General features: G+C 44.5%; 1 protein-coding gene across 1 annotated transcript in view; it reads right to left on the bottom strand.

The window, feature by feature from the left end:
* The window catches only part of FCHSD2 (FCH and double SH3 domains 2), a 144475-nt gene that overhangs the window by 41845 nt on the left and 79093 nt on the right, over positions 1–23537 (bottom strand). The window contains exons 6-8 of the mRNA XM_010133623.1: positions 22578–22632; positions 22042–22170; positions 1–57 (exon numbers count right to left, since the gene is read on the bottom strand). Of these exons, the coding sequence (XP_010131925.1) occupies positions 1–57; positions 22042–22170; positions 22578–22632 (241 nt within the window). The remainder of the gene's footprint in view (positions 58–22041; positions 22171–22577; positions 22633–23537) is intronic.

Raw genomic sequence — 23537 nt, forward strand, 5'->3', positions numbered from 1 at the left:
CCTGCTGAATGCCATTAAGTAATCCTTAAGATGATCATAGACGTTTCCATCGAGAGCCTGTGTGAGGGAGAGGAGTTAAGAACATTAAGAAGAGCAACATGTACTTCTGGATATGATTAAATAGTGTTCAGGCTGAGGTCTGTAAGATGCTCATACAATTTTTTTTAACACATATTCACCTGTAATTGTTCGTCTGGACAGTGACAGGCGAACGTCTCATTTTTGGACAAGGAGGAATGACAGAGTTCCATATCCATTAGATGGCACCACAGAGCACTGTGATAGCATGTTATATGAAATTATTTCCATCCAGTTGTGGATACGGCCACAGCAGAGCAGTGAGGTTGGGTTTAGATACATGAATATGCTCGAGGAGATGTCATTTCTGTCAAGAAAGGGGCCTAGTAACTGCGAGGATATGGGGTCTCCATCAGCCAGAGCCCCCCTCAAGTCGCTGCACCGCACTCCAGATGATGTGACCAAGAGGCCCAACAGCTGTACGCCTCAGATCCACAACTATTGGCTTATCAAAAACTGCTGATCATAGGATCCCAGACTGGTGGGGCTGGCAGGGACCACTGGGGATCACCCAGGCCAACCCCCTGCTACAGCAGGGTCCCCACACCAGGGTGACCAGGAGGGCGTCCAGGCACCTTTGGGATCTCTCCAGAGCAGGACACTCCACAACCTCTCTGGGCAGCCTGGGCCAGGGCTCCTGCACCCTCACACCAAACAAGTTTCTCCTCCTGCTCAGCTGGAACTACCCACGTTCCCGTTTGGGCCTGTTGCCCCTTGTCCTGGCACTGGGCACCACTGGGCAGAGTCTGGCTCCTCCTCCTGACCCCCCTTTAGCTCTTGATCCCGTGGAGGAGATGCCCTCTCAGCCCCAACAGCTGCCATGTCACGTAGGCACAATATAGTTCTTTGGTGCACAGAAACATCAAACACATAATAAAAATCGATCATAAACTCAGTAGTTACGAGAGGATGACAGCAAAGTTCAAACTCAAAAGCCCCGCTGTAACCAGAGCCATAAAATCACATCACATGGCCTGGGTTACATGTAGGGTTAATGCAAGTTCTGTATGAAATATGTACAACTCAGCAAGTGACTGATAATTTCATTTAAACATTTAACTCTGGATATATTTAAATATGTATTTTATATAGACCATTTCACAGATATCCATTTAAGTGGGATATTCATTGAAAAATAGAGTCTGTCAGATCTCTACAGATTCCAGAATCATTTCTATATTAAATTGCATTTGATTATTTAAATAATTTTGAGAAGTCAGGGGAGAAAAAGGAGGTGGAATTGTGCAAGCCTTAAGAAATAGCTTCTGCCCCAGCAAGACCAAGCCCAACACTCAATGATCTCAAAGGTCCTGAGTGATTCTGGGATTTAAGGCGAGTCTAACAGACAACAAACTGTTTAGAACTTACAAGCAACAGAAAAGATTTTCCTTCTGCGAAGTAATTTTCACCCACCGCCAGCACACAGCGACCACCAGATGAAATCAAAACAGCCACCCCTATTGTGAGGGGATGGGAATTCTCATGTTCAAAATTTGATCTCCAAAATCTACACTATTTTCCTCATCCTCCACCTACCAAGTGTAAAGCTCTTCCTGGAACCCACCTCAAATTTGCCAGTGCAAAACCTACAGCCATCAGAAAACAGACTTGTCCGTCAGCCATGTCAAACTGGCTGCGACTGGGGGATTTCTTTCAAGTCACTACAATGTCGCAGATTCACTCAGCCCTGCTGGTCCCGAGGGGTCAGCAGCTGGGGCCTCCTTGAGGCCCCCCTTGAGGCATGGGAAGGCTCTGGGAAGGGGGGGAAGAGGCACCACAGGGCTATAGCTTCACTCCTCTGCTATCAGCTCCACCAAATTCTCAGTCAAACAGCATTTTTGTAAAAAATACATTTCTTATTAGCTTTTAGAGCACTAAAGGGATGAGCCCTCAGCATCACAGTGATATGAGCACCGATTTTATATACCATATATATTTATATATACACCCTCATTATATATATGCCCCATTTCACAGGCATTTATTTTCACATCAAATCCAGAGTCACAACCGGCGCTTCCAGAAGACACAAACGTCACTAAGCCTGGTCGTGCTCTCGGGAGAATTGCTGCACGATGATGGCGATCCTGAAACTTCCCCAAAATGGAACTTGCAGACTTTTATGACCAAGTGTATAAGTTCCTAAAGCTTTGCAGATCAAACCAGAACGGAACTCTGCTAATAAATGGAAATAAATCGTTAAACTTGGCAAAGCAATTAGAACTGCTCAGCTGGCAAAGGGGTTGTGATTTTTCATTCCAGGATGCTACAAAGGAGGATTTCGGAGCTCCCCCTGTCTTCATATCCAGCCCATCTGTTCTTTTTATGTCAAACCCAGCAGGAGGGGTTCATGTCGTTTAACCAAAGCCTTCTGCAGCGCTGGAGTTTGTCACTCAAGGTTCTTTGTAGAGTCAATGGGGAGAAGATAGTGCTTCTGGGGTGTGATTTACCTCCCTCTCAGAGAGACAGTTAAAATAGGTCAGCTGAAACGCAGCCTGCCAAGTGCCGATTCCTCTGCACTGACCAAAACCAGCGCCCGGACAATTAGCTCAGACAGACATGCCGATGCGGTGGGCAGATGAAGCTGAGTGAGATGAAGCCCATCTCAACCTTTCATTCTATGCTTTTATTCTATGCAGTTACCATCTAGCAAGCATTAGGGCTTAATTCATCTACAGCTGCATTCTGTAGTTCTAGGAACAGAAGTTACACAAATATTAACGTCATTATTTCCCCTCTCCTCTTGCAGTGGCCGCAGTGCCGAGATTGCAGAATAAACCACAGCGTGGTATGAAGATAGATAATAAAGAACATCAAATAAAAGTGTGGCAAAGCACGCGGGAGCCCACAAATCTGTCGGCATGAGAAAACTGCGTTACAGCCTTCTCCTTCCTTTAATTAAAAGCGCTTTCAACATGATGAAGTTCTTAAACACCGATGAGAGCTGCCAGAGTTGAGATTATTACAGCCAGCGCGATGCAAGGCAGGCACGTTGGTCAGCCAGGTCAACCCGCGGCCGAGCGTGCAGCTCTGAAAACCTCGTCGCTGCTCCAAAAACGCGACATACCCTCAGTGACAGGAGTTGGGCCCATGGGTTACGAGATGTTGTCGATGATAATGGATCTCTTCAGTCTATAAAATGGTAACAATTATAGCAAGCTGGATACGTTAATATTAAAACAAAAGGATTGACTTGCTGAACGATACGACACAAATTAACATTCATGTGGGATTTTAGAATCTGCATCTCATTTACGTATAAAACACCCTGACCCAGAGTACTGAACATCAGCGTTTAGGTTTGAAATAAAGTCTTTTCAGAAAAGAAAAGTAATTTTCTAACAACTCAACACCCATTATTCCCCTACAATGGCTTTTGTTCTCCTTCTGAATCTCAGGAGATTCCTGAATCACTTACTGTAGTATATCAGACTGACAAACCTGTCTTTCCTCCAAACCTCAAAAGGAAATCAAGAGTTCTTTTAGAAACAAATCTGGCATCAGAACTAAGATAATATGCAGTAAAGTACCACAGAACGACAATTTCCAAAGATAGAAAAAAGTCGATGTTTTAATTAAATCATTTCTTCACTATGGAATTGTCATAGTAAAGGTACAAAGCTACTTCCCTACCCGAGTCCAAGCTTTAGAAGATAATGAGTGAAATCAGGAGAACTGAAACTGTTAACAGAGGCCGTGAATACACAACTGAATTAAAGTGTATTTTAAGAAGAAATCCTATATGTTAATTCAAATCAGTAAAACAATATATGGGAGGGTAGGGGCAGGAGTTGAACATTTTTCTGATTTCAACTTAAAGTTTCAATTAAAACACAACGGTTTTCCTAGGAACAAAATTCCAGTCCCAGTTCAGATCATCATTTTGAGGAGGTTTTTGAAACTATATTAAACATTTTTGGACTCTGGATGCATTGGCTTTAATCTTTCCACATCCCATAAAGATTTCTTCAAAAGCAAAGATGTAAAAAAAACTACTTTAACTGCCGTGAGTACATTTGGTTGCCTTTGGGATGTTGTTCTTCATCTCAGATGATCGGGGACGATGTGAACTATCACTGCCTAGAAATAATTTCGGAGTTTCAAACATGGGCATTTATATTTTCAGATATTTTTGAACCCCAAGACTACCATCATGGATGAAATTAAGCTTTCCTTTGTAAACATCCATCCTGTTGAGCGTCGATGCAACTCAACTGTTTACCTGTGCTAATTTTGCACTAAAAACCTTCATAAGCTGCCACTGCTTTGCCGGAAACAATAGAGCTGATGCTGAAGGCAAAGAATTTCCTTGCGTGGGTGGAGGTAACATAATAAAATCTGAGCTGACCCTGCCCCGCCCCAACCACAGGCTGAAAATGAGAAGATAAGGAGAGGTTTGAAATGAACCGAACAACCATCATTGTGCTGGAGGGGCGACCACTCTCCTGTGAAGTCAATGCTGTTGCATCACAGAAATGTGACGTATTTTCCTGTTTGGTAACCAAAGCAAGACCCCCAAATACAAAGGGAGATCAGTATCGTAGATGCTGCCTTCTGTCTATTTTAGGTCACGTATTAAAAATGAAAATTCCATTCTTCTATCAGCCCATTCTCATTGGCGTTGGTAACCCTGTTTCAGCCATCCCTGATCTGTCTAGTTTTGAAAACAACCCGTAAACCCTAAAAACAAGGACTCTATTTTTCACCCTCTATTTTCTGTAACACTACTCTAAGCTTTTATTTACTTAACATTAAAAAACCCTGATATGAATTACACACCAACCACGCTGAGCGAGGCTTTTTGAGTGTTTGTGTTTAAACTTACGCCTTTAATCCGTTAAATAAACAGCACAATCACATGGGTGGGAATTTTCACTTGAACGTGTTTGGTAAATGGGACTCCTAGTGTTTTCATTTTTATATGCAAATACCTCAGAATACGGAAAGGAACGTAGAAAGGAAAGGTTGGGGCATGTCCAATAACAGCTAAATCGTTAACAGGAACTATGATTATTATGACACTGGTTGAAGCATCTTTCTGGGTCTATGACAGGTGAAGAACAAAAGGAGTTTGTGCTTTATCCGGAGCGTAGTAACAGATTCCGTGTTATTTGACAGTGAGGGATTGTAAAAACTCATCTAAAACTCAGTAGTAATAAAGTCAATGGCTCGAGTCAGAGGCTCTGCTGAGCTCAGCAGTATTCAGATCAGAGCCACATAACCGCGTTGCCCAAGGACATTGGAGAAGAGGGGAAGGAAGGTCAGGAGAACCCATCCCTGATGGTTCCACAGTAATTTCCCCTTAAAAACGCTGATTCCTGCTAGTACTTTAGCGAGGAGCTTCCTTCCTTTAAGTCTTTTTCTGTTAAAATCCTTCCATTGCTGCAGTATTTGTCACCGCTCTAACACCCTTCTCCCTCATTGAGACATTCCTAACATAAAAGTAAACCAGATCTGTGACTATTTGTCAACAAAACACGACTTATACATATAAATTACCAACAAACCACAGATCAAAGCATCAGAAGTGTCCCCGAACAGTGTGTCTGCAGCAGCTGGGTGTCTGCTGACATCAACCCAGTGTGAGCTTCTGCCTTCCTCAGTCGTTGCAATCCTGTAGGAATAACTGCGCGGTGTCTGCACCCATCGTGATGCTGAAGGCTGAAGCCTGACAGAAAACTGACAGGAAGCCCGCTGCCCGGCCTAGCCTGGACAGGCTCCGCAGCTGAGAGAAGCCCTAGTTTTCTCTCACCATATGTGCAAGTAGACAACGCTGCTAAGAAAAGCTGATGACGAAAACCTACCGTCGTCTCTATATGAAAAACCTAGTACTGCATCTTCTCAGCCTACAAAGAGAAAGGACCATTGAAAGGCTGGAGCGTGTCCAGAGAAGGGCAATGGAGCTGGTGCAGGGTCTGGAGCACAAGTGCACTGAGGAGCAGCTGAGGGACCTGGGGAGGGTTGAGCCTGGAGCAAAGAAGGCTCTGGGGACACCTTCTGGCTCTCAACAACTCCCTGACAGGAGGTTGGAGCGAGGTGGGAGTTGGTCTCTGCTCCCCAGGAACAAGCGCCTGTTTCCTCTTGTGCTCCAGACCCTGCACCAGCTCCATTGCTCTTCTCTGGACACGCTCCACCCCCTCATGTCCTTCTGTGGACACGCTCCAGCCCCTCAAGGTCCTTCTTGGAATGAGGGCCTCAAACTGAACCCAGGAGTCAAGGGGCAGCCTCCCCAGCGTCCCCCAGTCCAGGAGGATGATCCCTGCCCTGCTCCTGCTGGCCACACCAGTGCTGGGACAAGCCAGGATGTCATTGACCCTCTCAGCCACCTGGGCACACTGCTGGCTTCTCTTCAGCCACTGTCACCAACCCTCCCAGGACCTTCTCCCCCAACACACCCCGCCCCCCCAGGCAGTTTCCAGCTGCTCTTCTCTGGGCCTGGAGCGTTGTCGAGAGTTGGTGTGACCCAGGAGACAGGGAAGGAGCTTCCATCATGGCAAAAATAGGAATAATAAACTCCGGAAGACAAGTGCCCTGACTCTTTGTCTGCCTTTCAGCTCGGTGCTCATGAACACACTGTGCACTTTCCCTTACCCCAGAGCTCTGTATTTCTAGCATCGATAGTTTTGGGCTTGTTTGCAAGTTCTTTTGTTTGGTCTTATTAGTCACTTGATTGTTCTGTGCATCATTTTGCTCCTTTACAATTTAGGCAGGGTCATTGTTTTTAATGACAAAACCTTTGTTGCTGGTGCTATTCTGAGCACAGAGAAACATGGAATGGCCACCAAGAGATGCCCATCCAGAGATAAAGTCCCTTTAAAACAAGGATAAACAAAATTAATGATAAACCAGTGGGAATACCCTGATGTAAGTGCCGTAAGAATGGAAATCCAGATCTTCAAATTCTACCGTATGAGGCTTAAAAACAACTGGAAGATGAAAACAGTTTCTTTATAATCTGGAAACATACACCTACTTTTCCCAAAAGTTTTTAAGTATCATGTCCAAAGTCTTCTTGGATCTGTTTTCCTTTTTTCTTTCATAGCACTGGAGTAAATCCCAAGGGGATTCTTCTTCTGACAGGACAACTTTTCAATGAATTGCACTAGTGCAATGGTACAATTGTCTTTGCTTTTGAACTTGCTCATTCTTGGGGGAAAAAAAGTAATTTTGGCTCAAAACCAACACTCAGAAGGCAGCTTTGGGGCGGACTGTCATTGTCACATTATCTTCTTACCTGAAGAGTGCTCTATACTGCTCCTGCCAATAGAGTTTGGCTTCCTTCACAAGGAAAAATGTGTTCAGCATTTAGCCACTGATTTTTCCCCAGGAACAATTGACAGAACAAGAGAAAATGTCTCAAGTTGTGCCAGAGGAGGTTCCCCTGGGTCAAAGGTGTGGATTTAGCAGCAAGTCTCCAGATAAGCCTTCACTCTACAATGAACCATCCCTCACTCCAACACCTGGCTCTGCAAGGGAAGTCTCAAAATCTTCCGTGTCTTACAAGAGTACAGACTAAGGAACAAGAATCTTAAACTGGCACATAAAAATGCGTTTCATACCAAATTTTATGTTTCTTAATAGATAAAAATACTCCCTTGACAGAAAAAAGTGTAATAAAATAAAATGAGATACTGACCATAGATATTCCTCATGAGATTTTATTTCTCTATTGCATCCTTCCATTTTTTAACCATCTGTTTTGCCACTGCTGCTGTTACTTTTGGTTGGTTCAATCTCTGTATTATCATTTTTTGCCCACTGTGCTTTTCATTGACTTCTTCAACTAAATCTATTGAACAAAACCTTTTCTGCTCCAACATGGGCTGTTGTTCCCAATTGCTGCTTGGATTTATCACTTCCATATGGGTTTTTTTTCTCTACATGTGTTTAAAGTTACCTGTCACATCCAGCAAACCATTCTTTTCAGTCTTTTCAGTAGATGTTCTTCTGAGTTTAGTGATGAGATATTGAACTCTAAAAAACCTCAATAAATTTCACATTTTATTGAGCATTTCAGATTCTTAACACACCAAACGCACAACCTGCAGCTCAATGCGGTCCTACAAGTGTAACACTGCAGGGTCCAACCCACCACGCAAAGGGTCTTGTCAGGATAATGAAGATAATTCCCAACTCAAACTGAAATACGGGGGTCTTTTAATCATATGTTAACATATGAATTAATTAAACACTATGAAAAGGGCAGAGCATGGTTCACACGGCGAACCCCACATTCCCGAAATGGCTCTATACTAAATGATCACTAAATGCTCTTTACCAGTTGTACTAAAATTTAACGACCAAAACAAGTGACAGTATTTTCAGCAGCTTTTGTAAAGTTACACGAACAAGTGACACGCTCTTGAAAGGAAAATGGCTCCGAGTCACAGCGCTGCAATTCCTGTAATAATTATAGAATCCTAAACCAGTGAAATTCTCTCGCACAATAAAGGCAAACACACCACAGGGGTATGGCCGAGCTGTAGCAGCTGCAGCACAGCACGGAACATGCATCCGGGTTTCCCAAGTATCACCTGGGCATTCCACATTTCAGTGAGGCTTTAGTACTTTGAGTTGTCCATTCTCGTTCATCCCCAGGGGATGACCAGTTTATGGACACACTATAAGCACCAGTGGGTGAGGAGAAAGATAATTTTAGGCTGAAGTCTGTAATTAACAATATTGTGAAAGGTCTCTCCCTTTCAAACAAATTCTACCCACCCCCAAGGCAAAGCCTGGCACAACCCACCCCCCATTACAGACCAAATTCCTAAACCAGCACTGATAGGTTCATTTTTAGGCCATTTTTTCCAGAAGTTGATGGTATTTAGTAAGTCTTAAGTATTTGATACACAATGGTGATGATTAACACTCAAACCTGCTCTGATGCCCAGACCCCACTACATGGTCAGAATACAGCATGTGATGGTCAGATCACAGAGGAGGAGGAAACCAAAGACACTTCTCACTCCGATTTGCCTTCTTCTTTTTATCCAGCTGTTTATCTTTTTAACTCTGTATCTTTTATTTAATTTCTCTTTTATTACATTAAATCCTCATCTACTAAATTAAATCATCACACCAAAGGTCTCATCTGAACCATTCGATTAATAGGAGCAGTTTAAAGATTTTATTGCTAATATTGTTTAGTTCGAACTAGAAACCTGACTTCTGCCTATCTCCACATACTTGCTTCTACACTTCAGCCAAAAATCGCTTCTCCAGATAAATTTCAGCCCCCCAAAATCACAATGTTCTTTCAAACCAGTTTTCTTCCCCTATCTTTATATCATCTTCAGCTCTCATAACTTCTGAGTTGTGTGAGATTAAAGCCCTTGAACCTAAGCACGAGGTTCTGGGCAACCAGAGAGACGTTGCCTCTTCCCATCAGCATTCAAATCGTTACCTTAGTATTCAGTAATTCGTCAAACATCACAAAGTAATACCCTTGCTCAGCTGGCTGCACTGTTCCGTCGTCTAGCATTACGGATCTCAGGAATCTCCTGGCAGGGGATAGTTGTTCCCCCCCACAATGTGGGGGTTTCTCTGCCTATAAAGCCTTTTTAGCAGAGATGACAACTTGAACAGATGGGCATTTTTTTTGCTGTATGAAAACTAGCAGGTAGATGGACAAATCATATCGCAGGACTCCCCAACCTCCTCCTCCTCCTCCGTTGACGGAGCTTTTCAGCCAGCTTGCCCATCAATTATCTCCCCAGCAATTTATAAATAGGAATTTCTTGCCTCCTAAATGCCCTTCTGTGGCCTAATTCTGACAGCACATGGAGCACCTCCATTTATTTCCTTTCAGAGCAGCTCACAGAGGAAGAACAGCTCTCTCTTCTGATACCAGTGGCATAGCCCATTCATTGCTGGTGGAGCCCTGAGCTATTTACTGACCTCTCAAAAGGAGACAAGACTCAGCTGCAGCAAGAGATCCCAAGGCAAGAAAGTTTTCTAAGGATTAAAGCATGACTCAAACAACTGTTGTCTGCAGGCCAGGACAAGTGATGACCAGCTCCTCATCTCCACCCACCCATACTGGATAACATCTCCACTGTCACCACATGGACTTAGGTTAAACACAGAAGGAGAGCTTTGGAAGATAAAAGAATAAAAAACATCTCACAGTGTGACAGCCGTATCTTACGGAAACCTTCTCAGTTCTATAAAAGCTCAGACCAGGACTGTGTCCCTCCAGGGTGACATCGAGATGCAAAAAAAATAATGGAATAGAAGCACTGGAACTGGTTGCCCAGAGAGGTTGGGGATGCCCCATCCCTGGAAGGTTGGATGGGGATTTGAGCAACCTGCTCTAGTGGAAGGTGTCCCTGCTCATGGGAGGGGGTTGGAACGAGGTGATATTTAAGGTCCCTTCCAACCCAAACCAGTCTGTGATTCTGTGATTTAATTATGCTCCAATTTCAGTGTGACATTTTCAGCCTTCTCTGCTGCAGGCTCAACACCCCCAACTCTCTCCCCTGGCCTCCCAGCAGAGGGCTTCCACCCTGCCAGCATTGCTGGGGCCTCCTGTGGCCCCGCTCCAGCAGCTCCCTGGCTCTGCTGTGCTGAGGAGCCCAGAGCTGGACCCAGCACTGCAGTTGCAGGACATATTTCTAGTCCACAATTTTCATAATGTTTAGAGTTTAATATCTCCTTTAACAGGAGAAAACCTGTGCAGAACTTTCCTCTTTAAAAACTGTACTTGACCTTTCCACATCAGTCCAACATAAATACGTTCAAGTTCCAGGTAACTCACTTACACTCTGGGTGGTCACAATTAACAGTAGATAAAAACGCTGAGGAAAAAAACCCATTTCTTCCCTTGCGTCTTCAATTCTTCAAGCGAATCCGGAGTTGCTAAAAACAAAAACACAACCAAAATCCCAGGAATGAGCTGTCCGGGATGTCTGACCTCACGACTTCTAAAATAGGAATGTCGTGTGTTTCTGGTTAAAACTTCTCAACGCGGCCCCACCTGCCCTCCGAGTGGGGCACACCAGGTGCTTCCTGAGCTTGCCTCTTCCTTCGTGTTGGCTATGGAGGGACCAGCGGGCGTGGGGGCTGCTGGCTGGCAGAGCGGAGAGTTTCGGGAATCTCTGTTATTGTGCTACAGTGCAGCTTTGAAATGAGATGGCAAAGCTTCATTTCCTGTCCAGAATGGGTGCATTTAGGACATTCAACAGAAAAAGCATGAAGCCCAATCCAAATCCTAAACGGCTTCTGCATAAGATCTTTAAAAGCCAAGAAAAAAAAAGTTTTAAAGTTTCCTGTTAACTCCTTAAGCCAGATTTCTCGAGGAGATTGCCCAGATTCCTGTGCCTCCTCCTTGATCTTTAACCCTTTCACTGCTGCCCTTGTGCCCTCTTCCGAGCAGCGATTTGGAACTTCTTTGGCTTTCCAGTCCTTTTCCTTGTTCTGCACGGAAGTGAACCTTCATCAGTGATTATTTCTCTTTGCTTCGTCCCACATCGCCCCCACTTGCTGCACCACCGATCGCAGCCCCCTCAGACAAATACATCCACCAGTTCTGCTACATAACCTCCCATGCAGGAAATATCTTTCATGAGCATCTGTAAAATTATGCCGCAGTTTTTCGCAATCGACCCTTTCCCAAAGTTATTTCTGTCCAAGTGCCAAGGGAAAACTCGCTGACAAGTCAGAAGCATTATGAAGAAATAGTTTCATTATCCCATGATTGTTGTTTTAAGATAATTCAGTACATTGTCCTGATTTATAGATTCAGCTTTGCTCCATCTTTATACTCTACCCTCCCCACCCATGGAGGAATAAACAAACCCCTGGAAACAAACAGTCTTTTGGGACCACCCAAGGAACTGACCCATGTTTAAAACACGAGGTGAGGCAGAGCTGACTGTCGTCAGGCCAATGTGACCATCGGTCAGGTTTCCACAGTGATTCAGACCCATTCTTTTATCTCGAGTTGGCGTGGAAAGGCTGTGTGAGAAGTAACGGGATCTCCCAGGGCGCGAGCAGTGCATTTAAAATCACAAATATCAGATGTTCCCATAGCTACTGGGGGCAGCACCATGTACGGTTAAGGCCACCTCAGCTTCCCATGTTTCTGATTCTGCCAAAGTGACCACCAGAAGTGGGTGTCTCTCCTGGGAAGCTGCTTTTCACTTCCCTGTAAATGTTTACTCACAGTCAGCTGGAATATAAGTGCTCAAAAATGTAGTCAGCACATTTTCAATAGACTGTGGAGCTCAAGTTCTCCAAAGCAGCACTCAGTATCAACTGGGAAGTGTGACATATTTATTTAAAGAAAAAGCCTAAACAAGGGAGCACAGTAAGTTGGCAGATGACACCAAGTTGGGTGGGTATGTTGATCTGCTCAAAGGTCAGGAGGCTCTACAGAGGGATCTGGACAGGCTGAGGTCAATAGTATGAAGTTCAACAAGGCCAAGTGCCAGATTCTGCCCTGGGGTCACAACAACCCCCAGCAATGCTCCAGGCTAGGGGAAGAGCAGCTGGAAACTGTCCAGGGAAAAAGAACCTGGGGGTTGGGGGGAGAGTTAGTGACAGCAGCGGGAGAGGAGTCAGCAGTGTGCCCAAGTGGCCAAGAAGGAGTAGGGCAGGGATCATCCCCCTGGACTGAGAGCACTGGGGAGGCTGCCCCTCAACTCCTGGGTTCCGTTTTGGGCCCTCACTCTCAGAAGGACCTTGAGGGGCTGGAGCGTGTCCAGAGAAGGGCAACGAAGCTGGTGCAGGGTCTGGAGCACAAGTGTGCTGAGGAGCAGCTGAAGGACCTGGAGGGGTTGAGCCTGGAGCAAAGGAGGCTCTAGGGAGACCTTCTGGCTCTCAACCACTCCCTGACAGAGGTTGGATTAAGGAGGGAGCCAGTCTCTTCTCCAGAGGAACAAAGGACAGGACAAGAGGAAACAGCCTCAAGTTGTTCCAGAGGAGGTTGATGTTGGATATTAAGAATTTCTTTGCAGGGGTGGGTTGTGAAGCATTGGCCCAGGCTGCCCAGGGCAGTGGTGGCGTGCCCATGGCTGGAGGGGTTTGCCAGCGGTGTGGAGGTGGTGCTGAGGGACAGGGGTTGGTGGGGACCTGGCAGTGCTGGGGGAACAGGGAGACTGGAGGATCTTAGAGATCTCTTACAACCAGACGATTCTGTGTGATTCTGTGTAATTTTGTCTTAGTTATCGAACAATTTACATGGATGCATAATCCCACTATCAAATAATTCAAGGAATTAATCTCCCCAAGGTTTTAGGTTCACATAGCGCCCAGCCTGCTGGTGTCAGCTACTGTGAGGCCTTCAATGAGCATCCTCTGGAACACTCCTATCATGTGCTGGGCAATGGCCTCCCTTCACTCCTCCTCCATTCAGAGGAACGAACATGAGAAAGCCCTGAGCACTCACCGACAGGCTGTAAAGGAGAGTTCCTGTGCCCATTTGATACTGTAGATAACGCAATCTACGGCTGCCTTAATTGTAATTACAAAATCTTTGTGGCTCACAGCTGACAAGAATGGGAAGTGAAACAATAGTTCTTTCACTTACACAAATTCCTTCTCAATTTTCCAGGGAGTATTACAGGATCTTAAAAGAATAGCCACTGCTGAATTAATAAAAGAGATTTATAGAAGAAAATAGAAACCTCCAGTGACTTCAAAATTATTTTATCTTAAACCTTTTTTTCCCCTTTAGGACAGAATCTCCATTTTAGAAAAGTAATTCCCTGGGTGCTTCTAAATCATTCTAAAGAGCATAAAACAATACTAGGTATGGAAAATGATTTCTTACAGCGATAATATTGGTTCTGGTTGTTCTGGAGGCTACAGAAATACTCACGCAATTGGTAACCTGTTATTTATACAGTGCTAATGAAGAAAAGACAGCCTTCATCACAATACAAATATTCTGGCACTCCTGCCTCATGAAGTGGCTCCAGTTAACGGCAGAAACTACAAGTCAGGGGCTCCCAAGCAGCATCCTCCCCACAGAAAATGTTATTTCACCGGATCGTAGAATAATTCAGGTTGAAAGGGAGATATTGGTCCAACCTCTGCGCAGAGCAGGGCCAAAGAGACCAGGTTGCTCAAGGCTGTGTCCACTCAAGTTCTGCATGTCCCCAAGGGATGATATACCTCCTCTCCCCAAGCCCCTGTTTCTGTTTGACCACCTTCATGGCAAAACATTTTCGTTGCATTTAAGCAGAATTTCCCGGGTATCAATCTGTCCACCTCTGTGCCCTTGGAACGGCTCCACCACTACTCATATTATCCTCGTGTCTGGCAGCTTGCTCCTCAGCAGCCAGACTGATCTCTTCCCCTCTCAGAACCCTTTAATACAGATGAGGATGTGAAAACATCACCTGTAATTTGAAAAACTGATCTCTCACATTAACAAAGGAGCTGTTACATGTCTTGGTACCATCAGCTGTGCGTAGGTCAAGAGCGGCTCCAGGGAAATTACGTGACGCGAAGTTTCTATTTAAACTCGTCGTATCACAAGAACTCAGATCAAGAACAAAAGCCAAATTTGCACTTCCTCGTTTCAAGCAAACGGCGAAGTACAGAAGAAACAGGAAAGAGGACTGAGACTTACAGCAATATAAAAACCTTACTGAAACCGTGACAAAAAAATAGCCAAGCACACAAGGTGTAGAAACTGTCCTCTTACTCCGTCCTCAAGACCCCACTAGGTACAATATGAAATAAATTAAAAGAAAAAGTACAGCAAGCTTTATTTAGAAATAACATTAAGATCACACTTGACTACCAAATGTTTGGTAGGGGGTTTTTTTTTTGGTTTTGGGGTTTTTTTTTTAATTATTCCTTTGATATGACTCAGGATCCTTAGAGAGTGTTTAGCTATGATGGTGACTGTATGTTTGGCCTCAACCATGAAGCTCCACTGATGATCTCGCTCTATAAAATACCTTTGAAATCTTAAGGCAGATTTTCCTTAAAGATTTCAACATTGGATACGTTACAAGAGAAACCCTTTAGAGCAATGGATTTTGAAAACATACCAGAGAAACAAAAGAAAATATTTTACTGCAGTATTTTATGTTGTGTCAAAGTCCTTGGTTTGTGTGAAGGTCCAACGACACAGTCTGAGCCCCATGACTCACACACACACATGTGCACCCACCTGCCACAGGCTGTAATGAAATAAACCCCCGAGCTGATACTCCTGCCATCTATAAAAATCTTGACTTTGAAATCAGTTTCAGTTTTAGTTCTCACTTTCAACTAAAAATAATCCAAGAATTAAAATATTCATGATGCCTTCTTTATTCTACAGCAACACTTGCTCATTAGAAATTGCTTTATCAAGTCAGATGCAGAGGTGGTTCATGAGAGGCCCTTATAGAGGAGTTAATAGCAGAGCAGCAAGAAATGAAACGCAGTACAAATAAAGCTTCTGAAAAGACAGGTACCAAACGAGCCCTGAATTTACTTCAACCACCATCTCACACTTCCTTCTGACCTCAGTTTAAACTTCCGCAGAAGGTGAGCACCAGGCAGACAACGTACCCTCAAAAGGTTTTGCAGACTATCTATCTCAGCAATCAGGTGGCTGTTCCTAAGCAGCTTGGCAGGAAACTGACAGAGAATAAAATATTTCAATGCTTTAGTCTATGCTTTATTTTTATTTAATTTGACTACCCAGATTAAAACGCAGAGCTCAGGTCTGTGGTCACTTTGTTATATCCAGATGTAAATTCTGGACATAAGGGACGGATATGGGAAAAGGCAACAGGATGAAAAGCTTTTCTAAAGGGAGATCTGGAGTGGGTTTGCTTCTCATTTACTGCTGTAACTGAAAAACTAAGATGGCACCATAGAAATAACACTGTAGAAATAATCCACTGTAGCAATAAGTCTCGGTTCTTTCCAAAACACCAGGAGCATTTTGTAGTTTCCTTCCCAGCATCCCTGTTTTGTTTGTGATGATAGGTTTCACAGTTACAAACACAGCAGAGTGAATTGTTTTTTCTTCTCTGCATAAAAACGTCACAAAAATAAAGTAACATACTCTACACTACCGAGAATGAACAGAAGCCATATGTCACCAGGAATCCTGGCTAGGCAAATAGCCATTTGTCGCCTGCTAGAAAACCAAGGCTACAACGTAGATTTGTGATTCATTTGTCACAGGACATCAAAAGAGCAGCATTTCTGAGTCAGCTCCAAGGAGCAGCCCAAGGCGTCTCCAGCCCAACACGTTACACTTTCCTGACAACAGTTTCACAGCTTAAACCAACACTGTGACTGCAAAATGAACCCCATCCCTCCTTTCTCTGAATGGTACAAACAATAAAACCCAATAAAAGTTCACCAACCACTGATGAACATGCTGTTGTCAAGGCAGTCGGGAACACATTAATGTCACTCGACTGCATTCAGTTCAACTTGCGCAGGATGCTACAACCAACCTTTGATACACACATCCCACAATAAACCGCTCACTAAGTCAGAGACAAGGGACGTGTGTAGCAAAAAAGGTGTCTTTAAGAAAGGAACCCCATTTGCAGAAGTCATCCTGAAAGAGCAGACACTAAATAACTGAATAAGCTCGATGATGATTGAGAAGCTACTGATTCCACTCAAGGATCTCATCTCAGTCCTTAAAAATGTTAACCTCCCAGTTGGCTGTCAAACAGGGCAGCTGGTATGAGAAGTGAATTTGACAGGAATGCTTAGTTCTGTCTTGGAGAGTCTTGGTCCAGAGAGAAGCAAGAAAAGAAGCTGAGTATCTGCATGAAGGCATCAACTCCAAAAATATGCAAGACCAATAAAATCTGAACAGTTTAAGGAGAAGATTGATGTGATTTAGAAGCGTGGGCAGCCCTGCAGAGTTCAGACAGAATGACAGAACCACAGAGTTGTTTCAATAGGAAAAGCCCTTTCAGCTGCTCAAGTCCACTTGTCCCCCAGCACTGCCAGGGCCCCACGAACCCCTGGCCCTCAGCACCACCTCCACACCGCTGGCAAACCCCTCCAGCCATGGGCACTCCACCACTGCCCTGAGCAGCCTGTTCCAATGCTTCACAACTCTCTCTGTAAAGAAATTCTTCCTAAAGTCCAACCCAAACCTCTCTTGGTGCAACTTGAGGCTGCTTCCTCTCATCCTGTCAGTTGTTACATGCGAAGAGACCGATCCCCACCTCACTACAACTTCCTGTCAGGGAGTTGTCGAGAGCCAGAAGGTCTCACTGAGCTTCCTTTTCTATAGGCCAAACAATCCAACTGCAGGACGGTTCCTCTCGTCCTGGTGCTTGTTCCTGGGGAGAAGAGACCGACCTCGACCTCGCTCCAACCTCCTGTCAGGGAGTTGTTGAGAGCCAGAAGGTCTCCCTAGAGCCTCCTTTGCTCCAGGATCAACCCCCACAGGTCTCTCAGCCGCTCCTCAGCACGTTTGTGCTCCAACCCTGCACCAGCTCCATTGCCCTTCTCTGGACACACTCCAGATGTCTTTCTTGGAATGAGGGGCCCAAAAGGAACCCAGGAGTTGAGGGGCGGCCTCCCTAGTGCCTCCAGTCCAGGGGGGTGATACCTGCCCTGCTCCTGCAAGAAGGTCTATTAGCCCATTGGAGAAATGCTAAATGGAGAAATACTGGCAGCAAAGTGGCCACTGCTAAAGTTAAGACAAAAGGTGCATTTTTAGGATGTTCTTCTCAACATATAAATGGACACATTTAGTTCAGACTCTACGGCTGTATTACAGCATGGAACATAAATGGGGTCACACCACAGCTCAACCTATTAAAACAGGAACCCTGCTGCCTGGGGAGGGTTTTAATGTGCTTTCAAAATTCCTCCCTTCCCAGTGATGTTACCTAGAGGAAGGATTAGAAACATTTAACAAAGTCCCCAGTTCTTGACCCTTGACTCCATTTTCCAGTTGTCTTTCATAAATGGTAACGGCTATTCCAAACTCTTTATTCTGGAGGCAGCGATCTTCTCCCAACTGACTGTTTTTCACCTTTTAACATGAATTTCCTGTGCTATTTTCTTGCCTGCTCAATCAACATCGTCAAGAAGGCCAATGGCATCCTTGCTTGTATCAGCAATAGTGTGGCCAGCAGGAGCAGGGCAGTGATTGTTCCCCTGGACTCGGCACTGGTGATGCCACACCTTGAGTACTGTGTCCAGTTTTGGGCCCCTCACTTCAAGAAGGATGTTGAGGGGCTGGAGTGTGTTCAGAGAAGGGCAACAAAGCTGGTGAAGGGTTTAGAGAATTTGTCTTATGACGAGCGGCTGAGGGAACTGGGATTGTTCAGCCTGAAGAAGAGGAGGCTCAGGGGAGACCTTATCACTCTCTACAACTACCTGAAAGGAGGTTGTAGGGAGGTTGGGGTTGGTCTCTTCTCCCATGTGACAAATGACAGGATGAGAGAAAATGGCCTTAAGTTGCATCAGGGGAAATTTAGACTGGGTATCAGGAAAAATTTCTTTACACAGAGGGTCATTAAGCATTGGAACAGGCTGCCCAGGGAGGTGGTGGAGTCCCCATTCCTGCAGGGTTTAAAAGACGTGTAAATGTGGGGGTGAGGGACATGGTTTATGGACCCCGGCAGTGCAGGGTGACCGGTTGGACTTGATGATCTTAAAGGTCTCTTCCAACCAGATGATTCTGTGATTCTGTGAAGATCTTACTGCAAGTCTCTTGGTCATAAGCTTACATTTGCTTACACTGAATGATTCTTCCCCTTCAAATCATCTCCTCTCTCATCAACGCCTTCTCCATATTAGGTTAAATCATTATGCGAAACAAACTAATCGTTTTCACCATAAGATGAACAACCTGGCTCCCACCCGCATGTCAGAAGGAGGAGACAGGTAAGAGAGAAAGCAGGACCTGGCCAGCAAATCTCCTTCCCTTATAAACCCCAGGTATTTACTTTAATCCCACATCTTCTCTATCTCTTCATCAGTTGTTAATCTATGAGAAAACCCTCATCCTACCTGGAACAACGTCGTTCTTTTACGTCAGCAGACACTGAGCGGGATGTTTGTTGAGAGCTCCCGGCAAACTCAAGACATTCAATCAGATGAATCACCCTTATCCCCAGGCTCACTGACTCCTCCAAGATCTCTTTTGGAAGGACGCTTTCCCTCCGCCGAAAATCCCATGGATTGTTCCCAGTGTACTGTATCTATCGGGAGTGTGAACCGAGCCCATTATCACTGCACTGGTTTTATCAGCCTGCCTGGTAGGGAACTGGGATTTCTACACCTATAAGTCACAGGGCCCCTCCTGGAACCTTTTTCGAAGGTTGGGACATGCTTGTTGCTTTCTCTTGGCACTGAGGTGGGTTTTAGCACCACGTTACACACTGTTGTTTATAATTTAAGTGGTTTCACATTTGAATTTACATCAGACCTCTTGGAGAAATGCAGTTGGAGCCCAGTGATTCATTATGTTTGATTCTCCTGAGGATTTTCACACCTCTTCTACAGTACATTCAGTAGCCAGTTCCATTGCAGACCCTGCCTTTGACTTACTCTCTCCCTTGCTCCAAAGAATGACCCTGTTGCAAGGAACGTGTGGGTGAGCTCCCACGTGTTTTTGCTCAAGAAACAACAGTGTAAACCCCCTGAAATTACAGTTCTTCATTAAGAACACAGTTGTTTACCAGACGAGGAGATTCAACTACTATAAAAAACTAGGAGAGATGTGGAAAAAGAGCCTGAATGATGTCCTTTTCTTCCAAAGCTATCTGACTCGATGAAAATACTTGCAGCTTAGGTTTTCAGCAAACCACAACTATTTATATAGAAGAGGTTGCACAGAGAGGATTCCACATCCAAAAAAGGTTCACTTTGAAAAAAGCTTCAAAACAAGTTCTACAAAGGAAAGGGCTGGGTTAGAGGGAGCAAGAAACCACTGCAGATCAGCAGCGACTTGAGCAACTGGACCCCATTCACATAGAACATCGAATGACAACGGCATACAAGCAGAGGAATGGCACCAGCATGACTTTCTTTCCCATTATTGTGTTTTTCAGACTTTTTGAAATGATTTGTTGGTTTTTAGTTCAATGTTTTATTGCAACTTACATAAAACCCACATTTCTGGGGTACCCGCAGTTTTCTAATGTCACGGAACAGAAAGCCCTCATCACCCAGAAGACAGAAATGTTTATGGCAGCTCAGAGAGATGAAGGTCCTGCCTAGGTCACCATTTGCTTCATTTGTAACACACACAAACTATCGCCAGACATACAGAGGAACTGAGAACCCCTTTGCAGGTTTGACGCTGCAATGCCCTGAGACGACAGCAGCCACAACCCACCAGAGCAGCCAGAACTTTCCCTGGGCTACCTACACATTTATTTTACTATTTCAAATGTCCTTTTGGCTTGTTTTGTTTGGCACATATTAAATTCACTGCTGGCGTGACTTCCAGGTAAGAGCATTACCTGCTGACAGCCAACCGTGCATGTCAGCATGGAATTATCTCAGGTAAGCATCAGTTAATAACTTTATCACCAGCATTAGAAGGAAATACTTTCTAACCTTTTCCATTTAGTCAGCACAAACACTCATGTTTTATGGACAGAAAAGCACAACCACACATATACAGAGCAAAGGCAGGGTGGCCACCTCAAGAACTATCAGCCTCCAAGATACCCAGCTCTAATTTAGCCTGATTTAGATATTAGGCAGAGCACTGACTTTGTAACAGAAGCTGTGATTTACTCTGAGGCACACACATATCGCCGGAGGAGTGGCAAATTTACTCCAGATATATGGAATTACATCTAAGAACCCTGTGGAGGCCTTGGTTGCTGTTCTCATTTTCTACCTCGGTTACCCACTTTTCATATCAACACTTCTTTTTCCCACAGTATGCAAAAGTGCATTGATAATCCAGTGATTTGTTACAACACAGTAATAGCTTTTCAATAAAACAATTCTAAATGTAAATTCTGGACCTCTGAGCTGCCATGCCTGGCTGCACCACCTAGAAATAGTCCTAGATAGCAAATGTAAATAAACTGTGAAGCTATCAATAGATGAAATGCACAAATGTAAAGCATGAATTAACTTTAAATAGCTGATTTTACCGATTTTACAATTTATCTCTGACTGTCTAAGTTACAGGAATAGTGGGAATTTAAGCAATTCTAGGATGATATGAAAAAAACACCCCCGTGAGCAATCGTATCTGAATTTTTTAAGTATGTCATTTCCTTTGAGTTCAAGTGTCTCTCCTGGCTTGACTTGGCAAGCAGCCGCCTATGAGAAGAGCGATGCCTATCTGCTATTCACTACAACTCATGGCTTGAAAACAAGATATCTAATGATGATATTGTCATTAATCATACCATAAAGAAGTGTTCTGATCAGATAATTGGATTAAAAAAAGAAAAGATTACGTGATATGCTACTGCAGAACTGAAAAAATCTACTGGAGAACTAAAAAATCTACTCAGTCTGGAGCAGAGAAGGCTGCGGGGAGACCTTAGTGCAGCCTTTGAGTGCTTCCAGGGTTCTCTGAGAAAGCTGGGGAGGGAGACCCCGGCCCAGGTTTCCCCAAGAGGTGGGAGAAGCCCCATGGCTGGCCCCATGTCAGGTCAGGTTGGCACTTGGGGCTCTGAGCAAGCTGCTCTAGTTGCAGATGTCCCTGCTCCCTGCAGGGGGTTGGACTGGGTGAGCTTTGAAGGTCCCTTCCAACCCAAAGCATTCTGTGATTCTATGATTTTACTTAAGGTCGGCTACAACAGGAAAATACAGGTCTTAGTTTTACAAACATGATTCCTTTACACAAGTGAGTTTTTCAGAAAAAAGTGAATAATCAAAGGTGACTAACTGGGACCAAGGATCCTGCAGGATCCACCTCCTACCCTGCGCTCTCATCTACTGCAGCTTACCAGAGAACGCAACACCGCTGTTGCAAAGCAACCCAAGCCCAAGATTTTGTACTTCCATTTTGCCTTCCAGATTTTTACACAGCCCAGCTTCTGCCTTTCTTACCTTCATAATGTTCACCAAGTCGGTTTGATAGTAGCGGTCTTGGTGTGCATTAGCAGCTGCTAAAGTGAGAAGATAATCATTCCTTGCATGGATGGCCTTGGAATTGCACTCAGATCGTCGCGCTTTTAACTGTGACAAGAAATGCAAGTTAAAAGATGGGGACTAAGGAGAAGTGAAATGACCAAATGTGGATTAATAGTAAATCCACACCCTTGTGTAAGTATTCATAGGCAAAACGCTAAGGGATTAATAGCTCATTTTATTAATCGTAAGGGGATTTCTTACGTATTTTTCTCTCATGCTGTTGTAATTTCACAAAGAAATTTCACAAAGGTCTTCAAAGAACAGATAAAACTCCCACTAGAAAAGATCTCCTTGTAAATTTGGTAACTGCACTCTGTCAGCATAAAGAGTGCTCTTATCTCATCCCTTGTTCTAGCAACACATCCTCTGAAACGCCAGTCAGCGCCAGACCCCAGACAACTCACCAAATAAGCTGCAAAGCATTACAATAAGAGACAAATTTTTATACCCACCTTTACACTTGCCTTCTGCAAGCTTATTCTTGAGTGAAAAAGACTAAGTTTGGACCTGAAACAAAAAATAAAAAGTGGTATTACTGTCATATACATGTCCTAAAAAAGTACAGGCTAAACAGGCCTCTGCACCTCTGTGCCATTTTTAGATATTTAAATAACTTTATATGCCGAAATATTTATTTCTATAGTTTTAAGTAAAACTTAAGGATGAAGAAAAAATATTACAAAGTATGCTGAGCTACAGCAACAGCATCTTTGCTGCATGTTTGAAAGCTTTTGCTCAGTTTACCCTGATTTTGGAACAAAATGTAAACACCTCATGAAAGGGAAATTCGGGGGCGGCTGTAACGAGTTATTTTGGTGTTTCCCCTCCAGACACACAGTGCTGTGAATTTGAACAGCTGGTCATCAGAAGGAAAACTAATGCAGAATCATCAGTAATTAGGTTCCAGCAAGCTGGAACAAGTGGTGATGAGTGGCACAGCTCAGGGGTTGGTATTGGCACAGGCACTTAAACATCTTTGTCAGCAACATGGACAGTGAATCAAGGGCACCCTCAGCAAGTTTGCAGATGACACCAAGCTGAGTCATGCAGCTGACATGCCTAGAACAATGGGATCCATCCAGAGGGACCTGGATAAACTGAAGAAATGAACCTCATGAGGGTCAACAAGGCCACGGGCAAGATCCTGCTCCCGGGTCAGGGCAATCCCTGGTATCAGCCCAGGCTGGGATAAAGAGCTGGAGAGCAGCCCCCAGGAGAAGGACTTGGGGGTGCTGGGGGAGGGGAAAGCTGGACAGAAGCCAGCAACAGGCACTTGCAGGCCAGAAGCCCCCCGTGTGCTGGGCTCATCCCCAGCAGCGTGGGCAGCAGGTGGAGGGAGGGGATGCTGCCCCTCTGCTGCGCTCTGCTCTGCTCTGGGGAGACCCCCCTGCAGTGCTGGGTCCAGCTCTGGG

This window comes from Buceros rhinoceros, unplaced genomic scaffold (assembly GCF_000710305.1).
Source record: "Buceros rhinoceros silvestris isolate BGI_N320 unplaced genomic scaffold, ASM71030v1 scaffold473, whole genome shotgun sequence".
NCBI classification, from domain to species: domain Eukaryota; kingdom Metazoa; phylum Chordata; class Aves; order Bucerotiformes; family Bucerotidae; genus Buceros; species Buceros rhinoceros.